The 22493-nt window shown below is 43.7% G+C and overlaps 1 protein-coding gene across 2 annotated transcripts in view; it reads right to left on the bottom strand.

The window, feature by feature from the left end:
* LOC116949462 (sialate O-acetylesterase-like) overlaps positions 1 to 22493 on the bottom strand; it is a 33375-nt gene that overhangs the window by 7425 nt on the left and 3457 nt on the right. The window contains exons 2-9 of one of the 2 annotated variants that reach the window (XM_032966835.2): positions 13096 to 13208; positions 12646 to 12837; positions 8831 to 9021; positions 8431 to 8569; positions 7649 to 7835; positions 6962 to 7047; positions 5990 to 6123; positions 3013 to 3167 (exon numbers count right to left, since the gene is read on the bottom strand). In XM_032966835.2, coding sequence (XP_032822726.2) covers positions 3013 to 3167; positions 5990 to 6123; positions 6962 to 7047; positions 7649 to 7835; positions 8431 to 8569; positions 8831 to 9021; positions 12646 to 12837; positions 13096 to 13208 — 1197 coding nt within the window. The remainder of the gene's footprint in view (positions 1 to 3012; positions 3168 to 5989; positions 6124 to 6961; positions 7048 to 7648; positions 7836 to 8430; positions 8570 to 8830; positions 9022 to 12645; positions 12838 to 13095; positions 13209 to 22493) is intronic. The other variant, XM_032966834.2, reaches the window with a different exon arrangement.

Here is a 22493-nt window from a genome sequence, read left to right as displayed (position 1 = left end):
GATTACCCCTCCCCCTTCTCCTGTCACCGTCCCACCAACCCTCCTGTTGGTGGGAATCCTTCCCCTGACACCCCTACACATACATTCATCATCTCGTAAATATAATTTAAGATAAACGTCGTGATTTTTTTTATTTTTCTATCTGGCGAGCTCTCCGGCCACCACCGATCTTGCTGCCCCCCCCCTCTCTCTCTCTCCCATCTCTAGCCCCGCCCACCTCTTTCTCCCATCTCTAGCACTGCCCACTTACCCTACCTATAGAGCCTCTTGTCATGCCAGCGGTCTCGCCTGCTTCAGCAGTTTCCCTGCTGTGATTGTCTCACCTGATGACGGTCGCTTGTGTTGCACTCGAAACGTCGTGATCTATTATTTTCTACCTACGTGACTTTACCGAAAGAACCAAAGAGTATGAGTATAAAGATAATAAGCTTAACCCTAATGGTATTCTCGTAAGTTTTGATGTGACTTTTCTGTTCACGAGAGTTCCGGTCAACAAGCCAATTAAATTACTCAACACTGGTAATAAAAAGATATACCAAGACTAGCTGAACACTGTCTAAAGAACACCTATTCTTTTGGAAAGATGACGTCTATAAACAAAAGGGAGGAGCAGAAATGGGCTCTCCCGTGATAGCGAATTTGAACATGGAAATTTTTAAACAAAAGCAATAGCTCCAAAAACACTAAAACCCTCTGCTTGGTTTAGATATGTGGATGACACATTGGTGGTCTGGCCACACGGCAAAGATACACTTAACTAATTTCTCAATCATCTCAACACACAAAACCCATCCATCCAGTTCACCATGGAAGTGGAAGCTGACAGAACTCTACCATTTCTGGATATTCTGCTCGGACGTAGTGGAAATGGCAAAATAACACAGCATTTCAGATTATGTGGGTCTTTCGGTAAGTCACGTAGATAGGTTCAAAGAAAAAACAAAAAGAACTAAAAACTACAACGTTTCAATCGCAACACAAGCGGTCGTCATAAGGAAAAGGGGGGTTTGTTATTTCTTTGTACTTATCTACGTGACTTTACCGAAAGACCCAAAGAATATGAATTCCTGCAGTCATGAAAGCTTTAAGTCAAGATTTAACACGGTATTTACCGAAAGAAAATGCACGCTGACGCCTATCTGAATGCAGTCACACCATCACGCCGCACAGAAATCTGCTCTTATCAAGACGCTCATTCATCGGGCTAAGAAAGTGTCAGATGGTGATAGTCTGAGAAGTGAAATTAAACATGTTAAAGAAGCGCTGCAAATGAACGATTACAATGATCCACAAATCAACAGGGCATTGAATGCCAAAGCCAAATAAAATAACACGAGCATTGAAACTGTCCAAGTAATTAAAACAAAATATCGTACATTGCAGGAGTAACTGATAAACTAGCCAGATGTTTGGAAAAACAAAACATCCGAGTCAGATTTGACATGGTACATAAAATACAGAAATTAATATCTGGTACAAAAGATGTATTACCGAAGCTATCAACAGAAGGTGTGTATAGGATTAACTGCACGTGTGGTAAATGTAATGTTGGGCAAATAGGACGAATGATCAGCACGAGATTAAAAGAACATCAGAGAAATATTAAATACTCCCAAATAAAACTGTCAGTAGTAGCAGAACACGCATGCCAACAAGGACACTCAAATGATTATGATAATGTTGAAGTTCTGTGCAAAACTAGCTGCGACTGGATAAGACTAATTAGAGAATCTATCGAAATTGAAATAAATAAAAATAATTTAAACCATTCGGATAGCTACTGACTTAGTGCTGCGTGGAATCGAATCATCAAATAATACATTGTTTCAATGCATGCCCATACAGGCCACCATACTTAAATAGGGATTACCGTTGGTACGGTTATTTTAATACACACAATGGACAGGAAGGACAAGATCAATGGGCTCACATAACGCACATGCATAATGCACGATTAATCATTAATCCCCCCCCCCCCAATTTGCGCAAGAGCGCAGAAGTGTGGTCACCACATCTACGCCTCTATATAAGGAACTAGCTGTACTACCCGGCTTCACCCGGGATTTGGATTCACCACGGGCGGCCGCCTTTGTCTCCCCAGTGGCGATGTTCACACACCACACCAGTTACTCGTTTGAGGCTGAATCGACCAAGGGGAGGCCGAGGACTGGTTAAAATAATCGTCACTAGTGGTGGCCGTGAGCGGGAATCGAACTCAGGTCGCCGGGTTTATAGCGCGGCGCGCTAACCGCTACACTACAATGCGTTACGCTTCCACATGCGAGGGTCACGTGACAGATTTGACGTCACAGCTCACTTGCCGTGAAAAAAATATATGCGTTATTGAGCTCCCCCCCCCCCCGAAAAAAAACAAAAGTGTATTTTTATAATTTTTGCATGGTGTACAGTCTGGAAAGTACCCACATGGCAAATTTCAAGTTTGTTGCATGTTGGGAAGTAGGCTAAACATTTTTAACAGACACACACATTCACAATTTTGCCTTTTATATATATGGAGATGAAACAGTTAGACTTGTCCACAAATCTGGCTGTCGCCTGATGAAGCTAGTTGTAATTACTGGCGAAACGTCGTACTCAGATTGTAAATGTTGTGGCTTGGCTCTCCAACACACCGGTGTGCTGTACTAGTGACGAATTGGCATGTTCTTTTTACGTGATAACCCTTACTAGTTGGCTGTGTTGGGTGGTGGCGAGTTTAACAACACATTTATATTTACATGATCTAACCCAAAAAAAACCTGTATTACGGCTAACTTCTCTTGTAATCTGCACTTTACCACTCGCGTCTCGGATAGTTATAATTTTGAAAGTCCTGCGCATTTCCTACAGGCCGGCTAGCCTCTGACATCTGCTCTTTAAAGGGCATACTTGAAGTGCACTCTATGAAGTCTGTATGTCATACAGGCGTGCCGGTTGGCTGACTAGATAGGAGGAGAGGAAAGAGGAAAGGGAGAGGAGTCAGGGACCACGATGCTTGAGTCAGCCACTCACCACCCGTAGTTGGAGTTGCGGTCACACAAGTCGATGGTCACGGCCATGAAGGTTTTGGGCATTCGCGAGTTAGGGGAGAAACCGTAGTCTGCAGACTGATGCCAGCGAATGCGTGGATACGAGTCTGTGTTGTCATCTGGGTCACTGGTGGAGATCTAAAGACAATGGTAGAGAGACGCCGGGAGAAAGATATGAGGAGTTACGCAGAAAGAGAAAGGAGAGAGATGTTGAGCGACATGGGGAGAGAGACAGGAAAAGACATGGAGAGATTCGAGGAGAGAGACCAGGGGAGAAAGATGTTAAATGAGACGTGGGAGATAAACATGGGCAGAGAGAGATAATTCTGATAAAGATGGTCCAATATGATACAAACTTTAGTGTAAAGTTGCATTGCTATTAGAGACACCCTTGACAAATCCAAACACATTAATGAAAGAGTTTCCCAAAAGTTGGTAAAAAAAAACAAGCACTTAAAGCAGGGGTCGGGAACCTTTTTGACTAAGAGAGCCATGAAAGCAAAAAATTTGGAAATTTATTTCAGTGAGAGCCATATAATATATTTTAAAAGTGAATTCAACTAAATGTCAGTATAATAAGCCTCTGAATTTATTCTTTTAAATAATGTTGTTATAACACTCAACATTAATGCGACTTCTGGTGCTGCATGGATTTGCTGATGTCTTTGTAGTCGGGTTGGTACTTGGTGAGGTTAAGCTTCATGCAAGCGTTGAGGCTTTCATCCGTTAAACGTGATCGTAGGTTGGACTTGATGTTTTTAAGATGTGAGAATGACTGCTCACATGCATACGTAGATCCAAACATGGTCAATACAGCAATACTCACACGCTGCAGTGTGTGGTATGTGACAGGAAGCGCGTTCCAAGTTTTGAGAATCAGCTGGTCTTCGGGTTGGAGTTTTTTCATTTCTGTCCACATGTGCTTGCTCGCCAACTCCGCTTTCTGTCGTGTGATTCTTTCCAAATCTTCATTCAGTGACTTGAACTTATTCACCCACATGTCTGAGGCCTTCAGGTCAGCCACTTCTGCTTCAAAATCTCTGACGGAGACACCAGGGATGTAATTCAGGTCGGCTGTGTTCAGTGAACACTCGTTTGGATGGGTGATGAACTTAAAAAGACGAGTGTGCTCACGAAATTCTCCAAAGCGTGCTTTGAAGGACTGTAGGAGACTGGATGTGCAGCCAGCTAGCTGGTGGAGATCAAGGTTTTGAATGGGCTCACTTGCTGTGCATGCATCTTTAAATTGGCTCAGTTTTTCAAAATGTAGTAAACGATCTGTTTCAAGATCCGTGATGAAAAGCTCCAGCTTGTTTTCAAAAGCAAATACAGCTTGTTGAAGGGATAACACTGTATTTCCAATGCCTTGCATTTTCACGTTGAGCTGGTTCAGATGTTCAGTCAGATCTACGAGATAGTAAAACTTGAGGAGCCACTCGGTGTCGGCTAGCTCAGGATGCCCGACGCCTTTCATTTCAAGGAAAGTCCGGATTTCGTTCAGGCAAGCCGCAAAACGGCTAAGCACCTTCCCTCTTGACAACCAACGCACATTGCTGTGCAAAAGCAGACCAGGATAGTTATTTACAACTTCATCCAGCAGTGTTTTAAACTGGCGATCATTTAAGGCTCGGGCAACAATAAAGTTGATCACACGAATGACCAGCGACATCACTTCGCCAAACTGCCTGTCACACATCTGAGCACAAAGTGCCTCCTGGTGTATAATGCAATGGAAACTTAGGATGGGTCTATTTTCATGTTCACGGAGAAGCGCCACAAATCCTTTGTTTTTCCCCACCATACACGGAGCACCATCAGTACACACTGAGAGAAGTTTATCCATAGGTAGACTTTTTTCTTGAGCAAACTCCATGAAAGACTTGAATAAATCCTCACCTCTTGTGGACCCTTTTAATGGCAGAACAGCAAGACTTTCTTCGCGCAGTGTGTCACCAACAGCATATCTTGCAATCACGCTGAACTGCGACAAATGGCTCACGTCTGTTGACTCATCCAAAGCCAGAGAAAAGAACGGCGCTGCATTTATGTCCTTCACTTGCGTTTCCTCCACTTTGTTTGCCATCACGATGGTACGATCATGAACAGTTCTTGCCGACAGAGGCATGTCTTGTATCCGTTTGATTATCTTGTCTTTGTTCGGAAGATCATCAAAAAGTTCATTGGCTACATCCAGCATGAACGTTTTAGCATACTCGCCATTTGTGAATGGTTTTCCGTTCCTCACTATTGCTAAAGAACCAGCAAAGCTAGCCGAATTATAGTCACCTTGCCGGGTCCATACGCGGAGTTGCTGCTGGCTAGCTTGCACCCTGCTCAGAAGCTCTTGGCACGCTTTCTTTCTGCTGTCTCCCGCAGGGTATTTTGATGCAAAGGTAGCGTGGCGCGTGTCGAAGTGCCGCTTTACATTCGACCGTTTCAACGATGTAATTTTGTCATTGCAAATTAGACACACCGCAGAACCCGCTCTCTCCACAAAGGCGAATTCTTCGGTCCATTCGTCCTGAAATGTACGATACTCGTCGTCTTTTTTTCTTTTCGACATCTTCTTCGTCGAAGGGTTAGCTTTGAGCTAATGACCGAGCAGACGCAGTCTCAGACTGATTCAAAAGGGGGCGTTTACCTGTTTTACCCAGCAACGGCAAACGTAGGCCAGTATCATCCAATTAAAATAATGGACAATTGCTCCTGCAGCCCTGAACAGGACATGCGCAGTGAAAAATCGATGGATGGATTAAAACAAGTGAGAATATTTTGTTTTATCTGCGAGCCATATGCAATCATCAAAAGAGCCACATCTGGCTCGCGAGCCATAGGTTCCCGACCCCTGACTTAAAGGATAAGCTTTTTTCAGCCATGGTAATTAAGTCAAACATCCCAATCATGCTGATCGTTATATGCCAGCCATGATTAATCCACTGCTGGATGGTTTAAATTCTCACCTGCGCATATCCAAAAGGCAGAAGCGGGTCTGTGTTGCCATTGGTGGCTATGTAGAATTCCTGACGCCAGTCGTTAATCATGGCCGGGAAGCTGCAGTTGTAGAGGTCAGTGTTGTACCCAGTGTTACTTTCACCTGCTCAAGGAACAAGGAATATAGATGTGCATCTACAGTGGCACGTGTATGTATGTATGTTGAACTTCTTTTGCACCGTACATAGCCAACCATGGTCATCGGAGGTGTGGAGAAGGACAACAAACTAAACGCAAAAATCAGTTCTAAAAAAATTAGTTTTCAATCTAGATTTAAAAGTGCATAGCTGCAGTGGCTTCCTAATATTGAAAGGTCGGTCCAGACGACCGCAGAAGCGCATCTGAAGTTCGCGATGCGGTAACCATCTTTGTTCGATGGCAAGCCAAAAGTTGCTGCGAGGATGACCGAAGTTAGCATGATGGTTTATGCCCCTTGATGAGATCAGCAAGGTATTGTGGCTCATTTGTGGAATGTATTCATTCAGCAACCAGAAACAAATGCAGCTCGGTGAGTACTGGGCGGACACGGTCGGATCTTGCAGTACCTGTCACGACACGTGCTACAGCTCGCTAATATTTTTGCCAGACGTCCTGTAGAGTAGTGAGTTTATATTTTGCACGTGATTATCAATGACACTCATGGGTAGTTGAATGCAGTCACCTTCCAACAACAGAGGGAGGAAGAGTGATGCTCACAACAACAAGCAAAATACTGGATGGATAAAATGCAGCAAGTTGGCACATTCGGGGGCACAGGTGGTGCATCTGCCAGTCATCTCAATCAACCCATGGCGCCTGCATCTGTCCACTGAGCCTCATTATTGTGATAGTCTCAAAGTGCACCTGGCCTAGCAGAAGCGCCGTGGTGACTTCACCACCACTAAGTGGCGAATGGCAGCTGTTGTTTTATTTACGTTTATGTGTTAATGTATGTCACTGACCTTGGTACCAGATGACCCCTTTGAGGCTCATATTGAGCAGAGGGTTAATCATTGCATTCCACAGCACTGTTGGTTCCTGTTGAGCACTACATTAAAAGACAGAGATCCCTGGTATAGTATACACAGACTTTTCGGATAAATGGTGTTAGCGAGCTCCTATGAATGCCGTTACAGCATCCAATGAGGTGGTGTCTGCCAGTACCATGCTGATAAGCTTACAAACACAATTAGACTATAAAAGGCTTATAGTGAGTGTACTGAAGTTGAACAACTTTGGTCCTCCCTGACGTACAGTAGATAATAAAATATCATATGAACATTTCAATTGCAATTTTGGTAACTTAATTGAATGTCAGCAAAAGGTCCAACGTCCTAAAATAGTCAATTACCATGAGTGATTCAGTTGCCTCTGATAACTCTTTTCCACTGCAAAACTGAGCTGTATTGCCGACGTCACATGCAGTGAACGAGTGGAGATGCGTGGAGGTGATGCTTGGCCCTGAGTCGGATGCAGATGTATTGTGAGGCTAAAGAATCGTGGCTTGGCTCTGGAGCGACATGGCAAATAGCCTTTAAACAATCACCCATAGACTCTGTGAGTCTGTATGTCCCCTATGCGGGTCTATGGGTCTCTATGCAAGTCAATGGGTTTCCGTGTGAGACCATGCATTTCTCCATTACACATACTTGCTTTGAGGCTGTGCGTTGAGTCCGCAGTGTGCCAGGGCTCGGGGTGAGGACCAGGATTCGATGCGGGTGCCACCCCAGCAGGACTGCACCAACCCCACGGGGACCCCCAGAGTGAGGTGTAGGTTCCTACCAAAGAACCAACAGACGGCTGAGAAGACGGTGTAGTCTCCCATACCGAGACGGTCTAGACACACAGAGAGACAGACATACACAGGTTTAGACAAAGATTCCCCGTGTAACCTCTAAAAGACTGGTTATGCAAGTTCCATTAGCGAGCACCTATTAAGGCTAACACGGCACATGATGTGGTTGGCCAGTACCACACCCAGCTACGCCTTTACGCCTTATGGTGACATTTATACACTGCCCCAAGGACTCATTTAGGGGCTAGTCTACCTAGAAGAGGTATTCACCACCAACGTTGGCTGTTAGTGTGAATGCATTGCACATTTTTGAGAGCAAAATGGTTGCACAATTGATGGCCTGGGAGTGGATGTGCCTTCAAGTAAAGTCTTAGATTTGTTTTTATCACCTTGATACCGGCACAAAGGGTCCCATAGACACAAAAAACAAGTTCACCGTCCGTTCCACTGAGTGAAACCGGGACACTTCTCAGTCAGCTGCGGTCGATAATATAATCATTGTAGTTTGCTGCGATATATTTCAACACAATACTGGTACCGGATCTCAATATAATTTAATTATTGCCACACAGGTGTCAATCTTTGGACTGTCCGTGTCAAACTCAGAGAGGTGATGAGTTAATCATGAACGTTCACCAGCTGTGGGGAGACTCCAGGGGAGTGCGACCGACGTGAAGTCGGCCAGGGGCTTGAGCGAATGATTCAAGGAGACAGCGAACAGGCGGACGAGAGAGAAGTTGGCGGCTTGAGCCAGCTCCCAACTTGCATTCTCTACCTGGACATGGGGACACGCAGACATAAAGACACGGGGACACGCAGACACAGGGAGATGGGGACACACAGGCACAGAGCCATGAGGACACGCAGACACAGAGACATGTGGACATGCAGATACAGAGACACGGGGAGAATAGACATAGCTATTATGTTGTCACAGCGAATGAGGGTGATGGTGGCTGGGGCGGGCACTATCTGCAGCGTGGGTGGAGGGGAAAAGTGCTGGGCAGTGGTTTAGGATGAAGCGAAACCTCTTTACCTGCTGTACAGTCATCTGCATGTTGCTCTGCCCACCACAAAGCCACACTTCTCCGAACCAGATGTCGCTGATCACAAACTCTGCCACTTCCCCCCCAGTGCTGCTCCTGACAGGGCTCCACTGGGTGGCATTGAGAGAGAACGGCCCCCCAGCATCCATGGGGTCTAGCGTCACGGACCACCTGTTTGACTCTAAACACACAAAGACACACATGCACACACACATATGTACACCATATAAACTCATAATAATAGTATCAACTTGTAACACGCCGCACAGCATTCGCATACTCGTGTAGAGACAGAGACAGAACGACTCCGGAACGAGGAACGACAACCAGGAAGGCAGCCACGTGATGAGCCGGAGCCAACAATTGCCCAAGGTCTGTGGTCCTCTATATATTAAGGTGTTATCGGCCAATTAACGAGCGTTTATAAGTGTGAGGAAAATGAAGCACCTGGAGAAAATCTACACGGGCGAGGAGGAAACATGGAGAAGTTTTAATCAGACGCCATCCAGACATGCACCCTTCATCCTTTCCTGTGGAAGAGATATGTGGATGACACTTTCGTCATTTCGCCACATGGCCTCCCAGCATTGATCCATTTTCTAGACCACATAAATTACAGACACCCATCCATCAAATTCACCATGGAAGTGGAGAAAGATGGCAAGCTGCCATTCTTGGATGTTCTGTTTGAGAGGAGGCCTGATGGGCTCTTTGGGACATTCTGTTTATAGGAAGGCCACCCACACAGATTCTTACTTGAAGCCTGATTCCCACCACCACCCGGCTCAAAAGAATTCCCTCATCAAACACTATACCATAGGGCTCATTGCATTTCTGACCAACACCACCTGGCCAGTGAATTAAAACATGTACATGTGGCCCTCAAGATGAATGGATACTCTGACCGTACTATCCGCCAAGCTGTTTCTCCCACCATACAGAAACAACCCACTGAGAATCCGATCAAAATCATCACGTTGCCATACATAGCAGGCGTTACCAAAAAGATTTCCAAAATTCTAAACAAACACAAGATCCAAGTCCGGTTCAATACAGTACACAAAATCCGTGATCTGATCCCATCCGTAAAGGATGTCATTCCTGACTTACAGTACCCCGGAGCACAAATCAGATTTGAAACACGGCAGAACGAATTCTTTGGCCGTAGCTGATCATTGTTTCAACACAGCAGGTTCTCATGATATTGTTTTCTCCGGTACCAAATACTCTGCAAACCTCCTGGATACTACCAAAGATTTGTCCATGAAGCCATCCAGATATACAAACATAGCCACAACTTCAACCGAGAGGATGGTTTTAAATTGAGCAATCATTGGAAAGATGTCATTAACCAAGTCAAACTTTAGCTGCCTTATAATTGTACAGCCATTTCCATTTCTTACATTTGGTTGCGCTCGTTTTCGATCACTGCTCGCCATCGCCTCTCCGTCCCCCTAACCCCCTGCAGCATAACAAAAGGTGGCTTAACTTAGCGCCCCCCACGGCCCTTCCTGCCCCCCCCCCCTTAACCTGTATATAATCTCGGGTCTCTTAGAGCTCTCTTCACTTGATACAGCAATTTTGCTGTGACGGTTTCCACCTGAAGACGGAAGCTTGTGTTGCCTCCGAAACGTCGTGATTTAATTTTGTTGTTTTCATTTATTTTATTTTACCTACGTGACTTTACCGAAACAACCAAAGAGTAAGAGGAGGAAACACTTGATCTCATGCAGACGGAACAGGTGGAGTCTACATTTTTGCTGTACGGCATCTTAATGACACCCATGGGAAAAGCGTTTCACAACATTTGCGTGATCCAGCAACCATGCACACTGCTGGATCAGAGACTTGCAGAGCCAATACAGCACAGCAAACCGGCAAGACTTAAGAGATTGTTGGGCAAGTTCTGTAAGTTAGCACCAACACGGCACGCGTGGGGGTGAGTGGCCAGTACCACACCCAGTTGCATTTGTATTCCCAGTGCTGTTGTTTACACACCGTGCCAGATACTCATTTGAGATTTAATTCGACCTAGGGAAGGCCCAACACTGGTTCAGATAATCATCACTGGGTTTGTATTGCAGTGCGCTGCTACAAAACCTCTCACCATACACACACACACACAGTCTTCGGGTCCTTGATTAATCATTGCCCTTGTTTAACTTGTTGATGTCTCACTGAACAATGCAATGCGGTGTATCAATGGAACCCTCAAGTCGACCCCAGCACCCTGGCTGCCTATGCTGTCACAAATTTCTGTCCCACCCATCCACCGCAACCCTCCGGGAAGTCCTGGGAATCGAGGAAAACAGTCCCCTTCCCATTCATCAGGACCTCAATAATGCCCCTAGTCATCACTTGAAGTCACGCAGGTCCTTTTGGACCCATGCATTTAACCTGAAACAATGTGAATTCAACCCTGATGGAGCCTGGAAAGCTGGAGTTCAAAAGAACTAACAAACATCTTATGAAAGATGCAACGCAGACGATCCCTTGTTTTGATCTTCCATGAAGCTCATGGTCCACCATAAACCGCATCAACACAAACCATGGCAGATGGTTTGTTGTGGATTTAATTTCACATTGGATGCACAAATGCAAAATTTTAAACTCTCCACTGTACGACTGTGGCCATGTAGAATAAACCATACAACTTAAAATGATGCAATGCCCAATGCACAAACACGAAGGAGACATAAGTGATACACTACTCTGCTGCTGCTCCTGACACGGTTGTCAGGCTTGACCACCTGTGTGTGAAATTGTAGTTGTTGCTCTGCATCTATATCAGCTGCCATACGAAAGAAGAAGCGCTGCTATTCCGCTCGTCGCTTTGTGAAAAGGGTTCGCCCTTTGATCAACTGAGAGATCAAATGTGACAACTCGTGGGCTAAAGAACCCGTTGTGGTCAGTCATGAGGGAACTGATAACTCACTTTGGTCAGGACAGTTGCCGCTTGACAGAAATCGTTTTTTCATCATCACCATCATCATCAGTCATGATCGCACCACTGCTGGATGAAGGCTATCCCAAGCCACCACCACCTCTCATGATCTTGTAATGCAACAATCCATCTAGCACCTGCACGTGAGCTGAATTAGTCCATCTCCTCGATTAACATCTTCTTGGACACGTTCCATTCTCTGGCTGCCACTCACTCTTGGCTATCGTCTTTCATCCCTGCTTTTCTTCAAATTTTGAAAAATGTTCGCCTTTCGCGATGTCTGAGAAGAGGAAATGTGATGCATGTGCAGAAAAGTACTGAAGGATTTTCAAATGTGTTTGTTATTACTGAATAAATGTTTGTAAAAGTAATGTTAAATCTTGACTTAAAGCTTTCGTGACTGCAGGAATTAATATTCTTGCGTCCTTCGGTAAAGCCACGTAGATAAATCAAATAATAAGAAATGAGGAAAATAATAAAAATTATATAAAAATAATAAAAAATAATATTAATTATTATTATTTTATTATATATTTTTCAATCTACGTGGCTTTACCGAAAGACCCAAGAATACAAAATAATGTAAAGTTTCAATAAATGTTTGTTAGGGTAATTTTAATTTATTTTCGTGATCAATTTCGGTATTTTATGGTATGTAATGGGTTTCCAGGAACGGAACCACAATGTATAACATTGCACCTCTGGGAAATAAGGATTCGGCTTACGACGGCTCTACTTGCGACCGTCGTCCAGGAACTAATTAGGCCATAGGTGCGGGGGGTCACCTGTACATTGAAGTCCAGCAATGAAGCAAAAAGCAAATCAGGACAAAGATGTTAACAGCTTGGCGGAGACAGAGACCTGCCGACACGTTGCTCTTGCGCTCCTGTAGCAAGTCCTCATTCGTGTTGTAGAGTCTCACGACCACCTTGGCTCCCGCTTTCCCGAACCCCCACACGAAGGCGCCACGTGGTCCCCTCTGCAGGACCATGTGGTTCCCATAATAGGAGGCCAAGCGGAACGTTTCAACCAAGCGTGTGGAGGTACCTGGGGCTGGGGAGGTACAGAGTGCCAATGGTTATGACGGTGGTGATTGTTGTGATGTGGGTGCTGATGGTTGTGGAAATTATTGTTATGGTGATAAATGGTGATGGTGGTGGAGGTGGTAGCGGTGGCAGTAGTGATGAAGGTATTGGTGGTGGTGGTCGTGTTGATAGTACTGTCGTAGTGAAGGTGGTGATGAAGCTGATGGTGATAGTGGAGGGGAGAGGGGAGGTTACTTGAAGGTACAGGTATGTGTTAAGCACTCACAGGTGTTGTTAGGAGGGTCGCGTGTGCAATTCACCACCAGCACCACCAAGCACGCCACCGTCGTCACCACGACGAGCAGCACCACCAGCACAGGCACACACAGTTTTTTCCTGCTGACATCATGCAGGGGTGGGGGACATGGGCATATATTCACAGAGAAGACTCGAGGCCGTTTTCCAGTTCATTGTTAACGCCTCTAGAACTTGTGCGTAAGCTCTTCATATCACTAGCAAGTGTGTCCAGCTGACCTTTTGCCTTTGCACATGGAGGATGCGGTAGTGTTGTTTTTTAGTTGGAACAGTAGGGGACACAGGTGGCGCAGGTGGTGCATCGGCGATCATCTCAGTCAATCGACCCATGGCACCTGGGTCTGTCCGGTGACCTGCCAGCGGGCGTTCGACATTTCACGTGGCCTTAATGTGCACCTAGCCAGGCACAAGCGCCGTGGTGACATCACCACCACTTAGTGGCGAATGGCGGTTGTTGTTGGTAGTGTTGTAGTCACCGCGCTGCGCGACGAACCCGGCGACCCTGGCACGATTCACGTTCACGGTCACCACCAGTGACGATTATCTGAACCAGTCCTGGGCCTCTACTAGGCCGACTTAGCCTCAAATTAGTACCTGGTGCGGTCAGTAAACATCGCCACTGGGCAAACAAAGCCGGCTGGGCGTGGTGCTGGCCACCCACCGCCTCGTGCTGTGCAGGCCTTCATAGGTGCTGGCGAACAGCGCTTGCTCCTCCAGTCTGTTAAAGGCTATACGGGGGATTTAGATTTAAAGCTTTCGTGACTGCAATGATTCATCTTCTTTGGTTCTTTCGGTAAAGTCACGTAGAATGAGAGTAAAATAATAAAATAATAAAATAACAATTAAATTCTCATAATTTTATTGTGTTATTATATTTTACTATTTTAAAATTCTAAATTTTTTGTTATTCTTTAATTATTTTATTATTTTATTATAATTCTACGTGACTTTACCGAAAGAACCAAAGAAGATATACGGGGGATCTTTGTCTTTATGTCACAACCAGAAAAAAATTACTGTCACTCAGGCAAGGCTCTTGAACTTTATGCTCCAAGGCTGGCACATGTTCGATTGATTTGAGAAAAAAAGCAGAAATACTGTACCTACCCAATCCAAAGGCCACCGAGATGTCTGCCAAGGGGTTAGATTACAGTCAGGTCACGGAACTGGCCAATGAGAATGGTCACCAAATCTGTGTCCAAATTCGATATTGGGAATCCTCAGTCACCACATATTACTATACACGTTGTTGGAAACAACAGTGAATGCAGCAAAATCTTTGTTGACTTGCATTCATTTCCACTGCAGAGAGAACCTACTCGGCACTATTCATACAGACATTTGCATTCAGTATCATTATTATATAACGTTGCAACGTTTTTTACATACTTTTATTCTTACACACTGTTATTATTACTACACACTTTTATTGTAGTTGCCGTGTTGTCTGCTTTATATTCTTTGGAATCTTTGAAGCCTAACTAGGTGAAATAGTTTACACAGACTCAATATTTCATTACAAAAAACCGGTCCAGGTCCCGCCGCTCCTGGGATGTTCGTGTTTCTTTACTTTTCATATTTAATCCTTGTTCATTTTACTCCCCCTCTTTGAAATCTCGAAAAGTCGCGCCCAGCGACGATGAAAACGTCTCGTCCAATCACAGCGGCTCTTAGGGAGCCTCGCACCAATGTCTCTTATTTCACTTTGTACGAGTTACCACGTGACTTTTCTTAGACGATAGGCACTTATTATTTTACCAAAATACCCTCACCATTTACTGTATACAGCTCAGCTATAGCACATGGTGAGGGTATGTATCATAACTGTCAAACCCATTATCAGTGCCCTACCTCATCATTAACGACCAATTCAGACCATATTGGTCACCCCCGTCCCCTTATAAATCTCAAAGTTCATCCTACAAAGTCCCATCACGACAACGGAGAAAGACAAATAGACAAAACAAATAAGTTTGACACGTAGGCTTTCGCGACCAATATTATTCATAATATAGGTTTTTGGGTAAGATCGCGTTATTTATAAATGTGTCGTAACCCTCCACCACCCGACACGGCCAATCAGCAAAAAAGTGTCACGTTTACAAAAGACAAATAGTTCACTACTTTAGCCCACCGGTGTGTTGAAGAGTGAATCCACAACATTTATAGTTTGAGTACGACGTTTCGCTGGTAATTACATCCAGCATCATCGGGCAATTCGCCAGAATGGTAAAGCCCTCGCTTGCTCCCGGTCTTAATTAGAGCAGCAGGGTGACGTCATCATTTAACTCATTTCAGGTGCAGTGATTTGAGGCGGAGGGGGGGTATTGTAATTATATAATCGATTGGTAATCAATCAATGGTTATGATTAGTAATGAGTTGTAGATTAGTTATTAGTTGTAATGTGTGTTATTGTGATTATATGCTACGTTAGTAATCCGTAAATTAGTATGTGTTTCCCCTATAAGGAATTGGAATATGTATTATTTAATAATACGCTTCCAAGCCGCACTAAGCCTGTAGCTGTCAGAGCGATTAAAGTTATTTATATTCCTCTCAATTTCAATAGATTCTCTAATTAGTCTTTGGCAGTAATAATTAGTTTTACACAACACTTCAACGTTATCAAAATCAATTGAGTGTCCTTGTTGACAAGCATGTTCTGCCACTGCCGACAGTTGTGCTTGAGATAATTTAATATTTCTTTGATGTTCTTTTAGTCTTATGCTCATGTTACGTCCCGTCTGTCCAATATAGCATCTGCCACATAAACAATTAATCCGAAATACACCTGTTGATAATTTTGGTAATGCGTCTTTAGTGCAAGATACTAGTTTTTGAATTTTGTGTACTGTACCAAATCTTACTGTAATGTTTTGCTTTTGCAAAACACGGGCTAATTTGTCAGTTACTCCTGAGATATATGGAATTTTTATTGTTTTAACAATCTGATCGCTAGATATAGAAATAGGTTTTACCCTTTTAACTGGCACAAAAACTGACACCTTTATTCAAGGCATCATGTTTGCAATAATCACAACACAAGCAGTCAAAATGCAAACAAAAAAGACAACTCTGATAATAATATGCAGTCCGTGAATTTGATTGGTCCACACCCGAGACGGCTTTTCTTAGAGCCTAGTCTCCATTGGTGTTGGACCAGAAGACGCCAAAAGGCGTACAACTCAAAAACAGCGCACTATCAGAGTATTGAGGGCTCGGGGTGAGCATTTACATTATGAGACCTCCTTTCCCAGTAATAACATATAGAAATAAGTTTTACCCTTTTAACTGGCACAAAATCTGACACCTTTATTCAAGGCATCATGTTTGTAATAACCACAACACAAGCAGTCAAAATGCAAACAAAAAAGACTACTCTGATAATAATATGCACTGTCCTTGAATTTGATTGGTCCACACCCGAGACGGCTTTTCTTAGAGCTTAGTCTCCATTGGTGTTGGACCAGAAGACGCCAAAAGGCGTACAACTCAAAAACAGCGCACTATCAGAGTATTGAGGGATCGGGGTGAGCATTTACATTATGAGACCTCCTTTCCCAGTAATAACATATAGAAATAAGTTTTACCCTTTTAACTGGCACAAAATCTGACACCTTTATTCAAGGCATCATGTTTGTAATAACCACAACACAAGCAGTCAAAATGCAAACAAAAAAGACAACTCTGATAATAATATGCACTGTCCTTGAATTTTATTGGTCCACATCCAAGACGGCTTTTCTTAGAGCTTAGTCTCCATTGGTGTTGGACCAGAAGACGCCAAAAGGCGTACAACTAAAAAACAGCGCACTATCAGAGTATTGAGGGCTCGGGGTGAGCATTTACATTATGACACCTCCTTTCCCAGTAATAACATATAGAAATAAGTTTTACCCTTTTAACTGGCACAAAAACTGACACCTTTATTCAAGGCATCATGTTTGCAATAACCACAACACAAGCAGTCAAAATGCAAACAAAAAAGACAACTCTGATAATAATATGCACTGTCCTTGAATTTGATTGGTCCACACCCTAGACGGCTTTTCTTAGAGCCTAGTCTCCATTGGTGTTGGACCAGAAGACGCCAAAAGGCGTACAACTCAAAAACAGCACACTATCAGAGTATTGAGGGCTCGGGATGAGCATTTACATTATGAGACCTCCTTTCCCAGTAATAACATATAGAAATAGGTTTTACCCTTTTAACTGGCACAAAAACTGACACCTTTATTTAAGGCATCATGTTTGCAATAACCACAACACAAGCAGTCAAAATGCAAACAAAAAAAACAACTCTGATAATAATATGCACTGTCCTTGAATTTGATTGGTCCACACCCGAGACGGCTTTTCTTCGAGCCCAGTCTCCATTGGTGTTGGACCAGAAGACGCCAAAAGGCGTACAACTCAAAAACAGCGCACTATCAGAGTATTGAGGGCTCGGGGTGAGTATTTACATTATGAGACCTCCTTTCCCAGTAATAAGATATAGAAATAGGTTTTACCCTTTTAACTGGCACAAAATCTGACACCTTTATTGAAGGCATCATGTTTGCAATAACCACAACACAAGCAGTCAAAATGCAAACAAAAAAGACAACTCTAATAATATGCACTGTCCTTTAATTTGATTGGTCCACACCCGAGACGGCTTTTCTAAGAGCCTAGTCTCCATTGGTGTTGGACCAGAAGACGCCAAAAGGCGTACAACTCAAAAACAGCGCACTATCAGAGTATTGAGGGCTTGGGGTGAGCATTTACATTATAAGACATCCTTTGCCAGTAATAAGATATAGAAATAGGTTTTACCCTTTTAACTGGCACAAAAACTGACACCTTTATTCAAGGCATCATGTTTGTAATAACCACAACACAAGCAGTCAAAATGCAAACAAAAAAGACAACTCTGATAATAATATGCACTGTCCTCGAATTTGATTGGTCCACACCCGAGACGGCTTTTCTTCGAGCCTAGTCTCCATTGGTGTTGGACCAGAAGACGCCAAAAGGCGTACAACTCAAAAACAGGTCCGTGCAGGGTGGGCTGGTAGGAACATTGGAATTTTGCGCAATTTTATGACATTGTTACGTAAAATTGTGCAAATTGAGAGCATCTTACCACCTTTTTGCCCTCAAAATCGTTGAGGGTTCTTCAGACAAATTTACCTCTGTAGAGGAATGGAATAGTGAAATCCTTATTGACTGAAATCTGCTCATTTTGGAGCAATGTATCATAAAATTGTTAAGGGCTGGGCCGAAAAATGACAACAATTGCATTTAAAAAAATTAGGATTTGTTTCCCGGTATACGGTAGTATGGGGCTTTAGACTCCGGATTATTAGCGTTTCTGCTCGAAATCGAAACATGACCGGCATTCAGATAGCCATCAGTGTGCGTTTGCTTTCTGTAAACGCTGTGTGTTATTTTACCGTTTAGGCCATGTCCAAGCAACATATCTAGGAACGGGAGTGTGTTATTCACCTCCATTTCCATGGTGAACTGGATGGCTGGGTTTTGTGCATTGAGATGATTTAGAAAATCATTAAGTGTATCTTTACCATGTGGCCAGACAACCAAAATGTCATCCACATATCTAAACCAAAAAGATGGTTTTAATGTGCTCGAGGCAAGTGCTCTTATTTAAATGTTTTCCATGTACAAATTTGCTATAGCAGGGGATAAAGGAGAGCCCATTGCTGCTCCTTCCTTTTGTTTAAAGAAATCCCCTCTCCATAAGAAGTGTTATTTAAACGTTGCCAGATATTACAATAATAATATTTGTGTGCACATAGCAACTCTGGTTCATTGCTTACTATTAAGAAACTAATAAGTTGGCAGATATTACAATAAAATGTTTTTGTGCAGATGACAACTGACCTTCATTGTTTACTATTATTAAACAAATACGTTGACAAATATTACAATAATAATCTTTGTGTGCACATGGAACTCTGGTTCAATGCTTACTATTAAGAAACTAATAAGTTGGCAGATATTAAAAAAATGTTTGTGTGCAGATAACAACTCAGGTTCATTGTTTACTATTATGAAACTTATGAGTTGCCACATTACAAGAATGTTTGTGTGCAGATAAGAACTCAGGTTAATTGTTTACTATTATGAAACAAATACGTTGCCAGATATTACAATAATAATGTTTGTGTGCACAAAACTAAGTTTTCATTATTAGCTTGATAAATATTCCCTTTTTTAGCTGTGCTTTTATCACGCTGCGACGGTCTACTGCCAGTCTGTCATGTGGCCTGCTGCCTGCTGATTAATTAACGTCAGTGCACTGCCACTCTATCTGCACTGCTAATTTTCCTTTTGACCATTCTCAGTGTATGCCAGTCTATAATCTGTTGCCTGCTTCTTTACCTCACTCAGTGTACTGCCAGCCTTTCATGTCGACTGTATCCTGCTTTTTCAGCTGCTGCCCGTATTGGCAGCTTTTTATGTTGACTGTAGCAATGCTTATGTCATTGAGTCGGCGTACTGGCAGTCTATAATCAAAACTGTAGCCTGCTTCTTAACTTATCTGTGCATACTGCTGCTCTTTAATTTACACTTCTTTCTGCTTTTTTCTTTAATGCATTTCCATTGTTTCCATTGCTCATGTCACGCTATTTATTCATACAGAGTACTGCGATACTGATAGCTGTGCCATCATCGGGGATTGCTGTGCACGTCCATGTGTGTGTGTGAGTCGATGTGTGTGTGTTTAAGTCCATATGTGTGTGCGTGTAGGTCCATGCAAGTGTGTTTAAGTCCATGTGTGTGTCTATCTTTTTCAATTGGACAACGCCCGATGTGTGTGTGTACGTCCAAGTGTTTGTGTGTCAGTCCAAGTGTGCGTGTCAGTCCATTTGTGTGCGTATCAGTCACTGTGTGTGTGTTAGCCCATGTGTGTGTAGTCGATGTGTGTGCATGGCTCCATCTGAGTGTGTAAGTCAATGTGCGTTTGTGTGTCTAATGGTGTCAGTCGATGTGTGTGTGTTAGTCCACATGTATGTGAAAGTCAATACGTGTGTGTGAGTCGATATGTGTGTGTTAATCCATGTTTGTGTATTTAAAGTAGATGTCTGTGTGTCACAGTCCGTATGTGTGTGTAGGGCAATGTATGTGTCAGTCTATGTATGTGTGTGTAACTCCATGTGTGTGCATCTAAAGTGGATGTCTATGCGTGTGTGAGTCCATATGTGTGTGTAAGTCCATGTGTTTGTGTGAGTCGATATGTCTGTGTGTGTCAGTCCATGGGCGTGTGTGTTAGTCGCTTTGTGTGCGTGGATCCATGTGAGTCAGTGTAAGTCCATTTCTTTGCGTCTGTACGTCCATGTGTGATTGAATGTGTGTGCTTTATTGACCTGGTCAAGGCCTATGATACCATCAGTAGGCCTGGCCTCTGGGTTGTACTTCATGCTTTCGGAGTCCCTCACCCTTTGCTCACGATCCTTAAGGACCTTCATGATGGTGAGCAGCCCCGCGTCAAACTACGTGGCCATCAGTCAGAGCCATTCCCTCTACACCAGGGGTCGGGAACCTATGGCTCGCGAGCCAGATGTGGCTCTTTTGATGATTGCATATGGCTCGCAGATAAAACAAAATATTCTCACTTGTTTTAATCCATCCATCGATTTTCACTGCGCATGTCCTGTTCAGGGCTGCAGGAGCAATTGTCCATTATTTTAATTGGATGATACTGGCCTACGTTTGCCGTTGCTGGGTAAAACAGGTAAACGCCCCCTTTTGAATCAGTCTGAGACTGCGTCTGCTCGGTCATTAGCTCAAAGCTAACCCTTCGACGAAGAAGATGGCGAAAAGAAAAAAAGACGACGAGTATCGTACATTTCAGGACGAATGGACCGAAGAATTCGCCTTTGTGGAGAGAGCGGGTTCTGCGGTGTGTCTAATTTGCAATGACAAAATTACATCGTTGAAACGGTCGAATGTAAAGCGGCACTTCGACACGCGCCACGCTACCTTTGCATCAAAATACCCTGCGGGAGACAGCAGAAAGAAAGCGTGCCAAGAGCTTCTGAGCAGGGTGCAAGCTAGCCAGCAGCAACTCCGCGTATGGACCCGGCAAGGTGACTATAATTCGGCTAGCTTTGCTGGTTCTTTAGCAATAGTGAGGAACGGAAAACCATTCACAGATGGCGAGTATGCTAAAACGTTCATGCTGGATGTAGCCAATGAACTTTTTGATGATCTTCCGAACAAAGACAAGATAATCAAACGGATACAAGACATGCCTCTGTCGGCAAGAACTGTTCATGATCGTACCATCGTGATGGCAAACAAAGTGGAGGAAACGCAAGTGAAGGACATAAATGCAGCGCCGTTCTTTTCTCTGGCTTTGGATGAGTCAACAGACGTGAGCCATTTGTCGCAGTTCAGCGTGATTGCAAGATATGCTGTTGGTGACACACTGCGCGAAGAAAGTCTTGCTGTTCTGCCATTAAAAGGGTCCACAAGAGGTGAGGATTTATTCAAGTCTTTCATGGAGTTTGCTCAAGAAAAAAGTCTACCTATGGATAAACTTCTCTCAGTGTGTACTGATGGTGCTCCGTGTATGGTGGGGAAAAACAAAGGATTTGTGGCGCTTCTCCGTGAACATGAAAATAGACCCATCCTAAGTTTCCATTGCATTATACACCAGGAGGCACTTTGTGCTCAGATGTGTGACAGGCAGTTTGGCGAAGTGATGTCGCTGGTCATTCGTGTGATCAACTTTATTGTTGCCCGAGCCTTAAATGATCGCCAGTTTAAAACACTGCTGGATGAAGTTGTAAATAACTATCCTGGTCTGCTTTTGCACAGCAATGTGCGTTGGTTGTCAAGAGGGAAGGTGCTTAGCCGTTTTGCGGCTTGCCTGAACGAAATCCGGACTTTCCTTGAAATGAAAGGCGTCTGGCATCCTGAGCTAGCCGACACCGAGTGGCTCCTCAAGTTTTACTATCTCGTAGATCTGACTGAACATCTGAACTAGCTCAACGTGAAAATGCAAGGCATTGGAAATACAGTGTTATCCCTTCAACAAGCTGTATTTGCTTTTGAAAACAAGCTGGAGCTTTTCATCACGGATCTTGAAACAGGTCGTTTACTACATTTTGAAAAACTGAGCCAATTTAAAGATGCATGCACAGCAAGTGAGCCCATTCAAAACCTTGATCTCCACCAGCTAGCTGGCTGCACATCCAGTCTCCTACAGTCCTTCAAAGCACGCTTTGGAGAATTTCGTGAGCACACTCGTCTTTTTAAGTTCATCACCCATCCAAACGAGTGTTCACTGAACACAGCCGACCTGAATTACATCCCTGGTGTCTCCGTCAGAGATTTTGAAGCAGAAGTGGCTGACCTGA

This window comes from Petromyzon marinus, chromosome 36 (genome assembly GCF_048934315.1).
Source record: "Petromyzon marinus isolate PM22_M1 ecotype Great Lakes invasive population chromosome 36, UKy_Petmar_22M1.pri1.0, whole genome shotgun sequence".
In the NCBI taxonomy this organism is placed as follows: Eukaryota; Metazoa; Chordata; class Hyperoartia; order Petromyzontiformes; family Petromyzontidae; genus Petromyzon; species Petromyzon marinus.
This window is presented reverse-complemented; position numbering and strand designations above follow the sequence as displayed.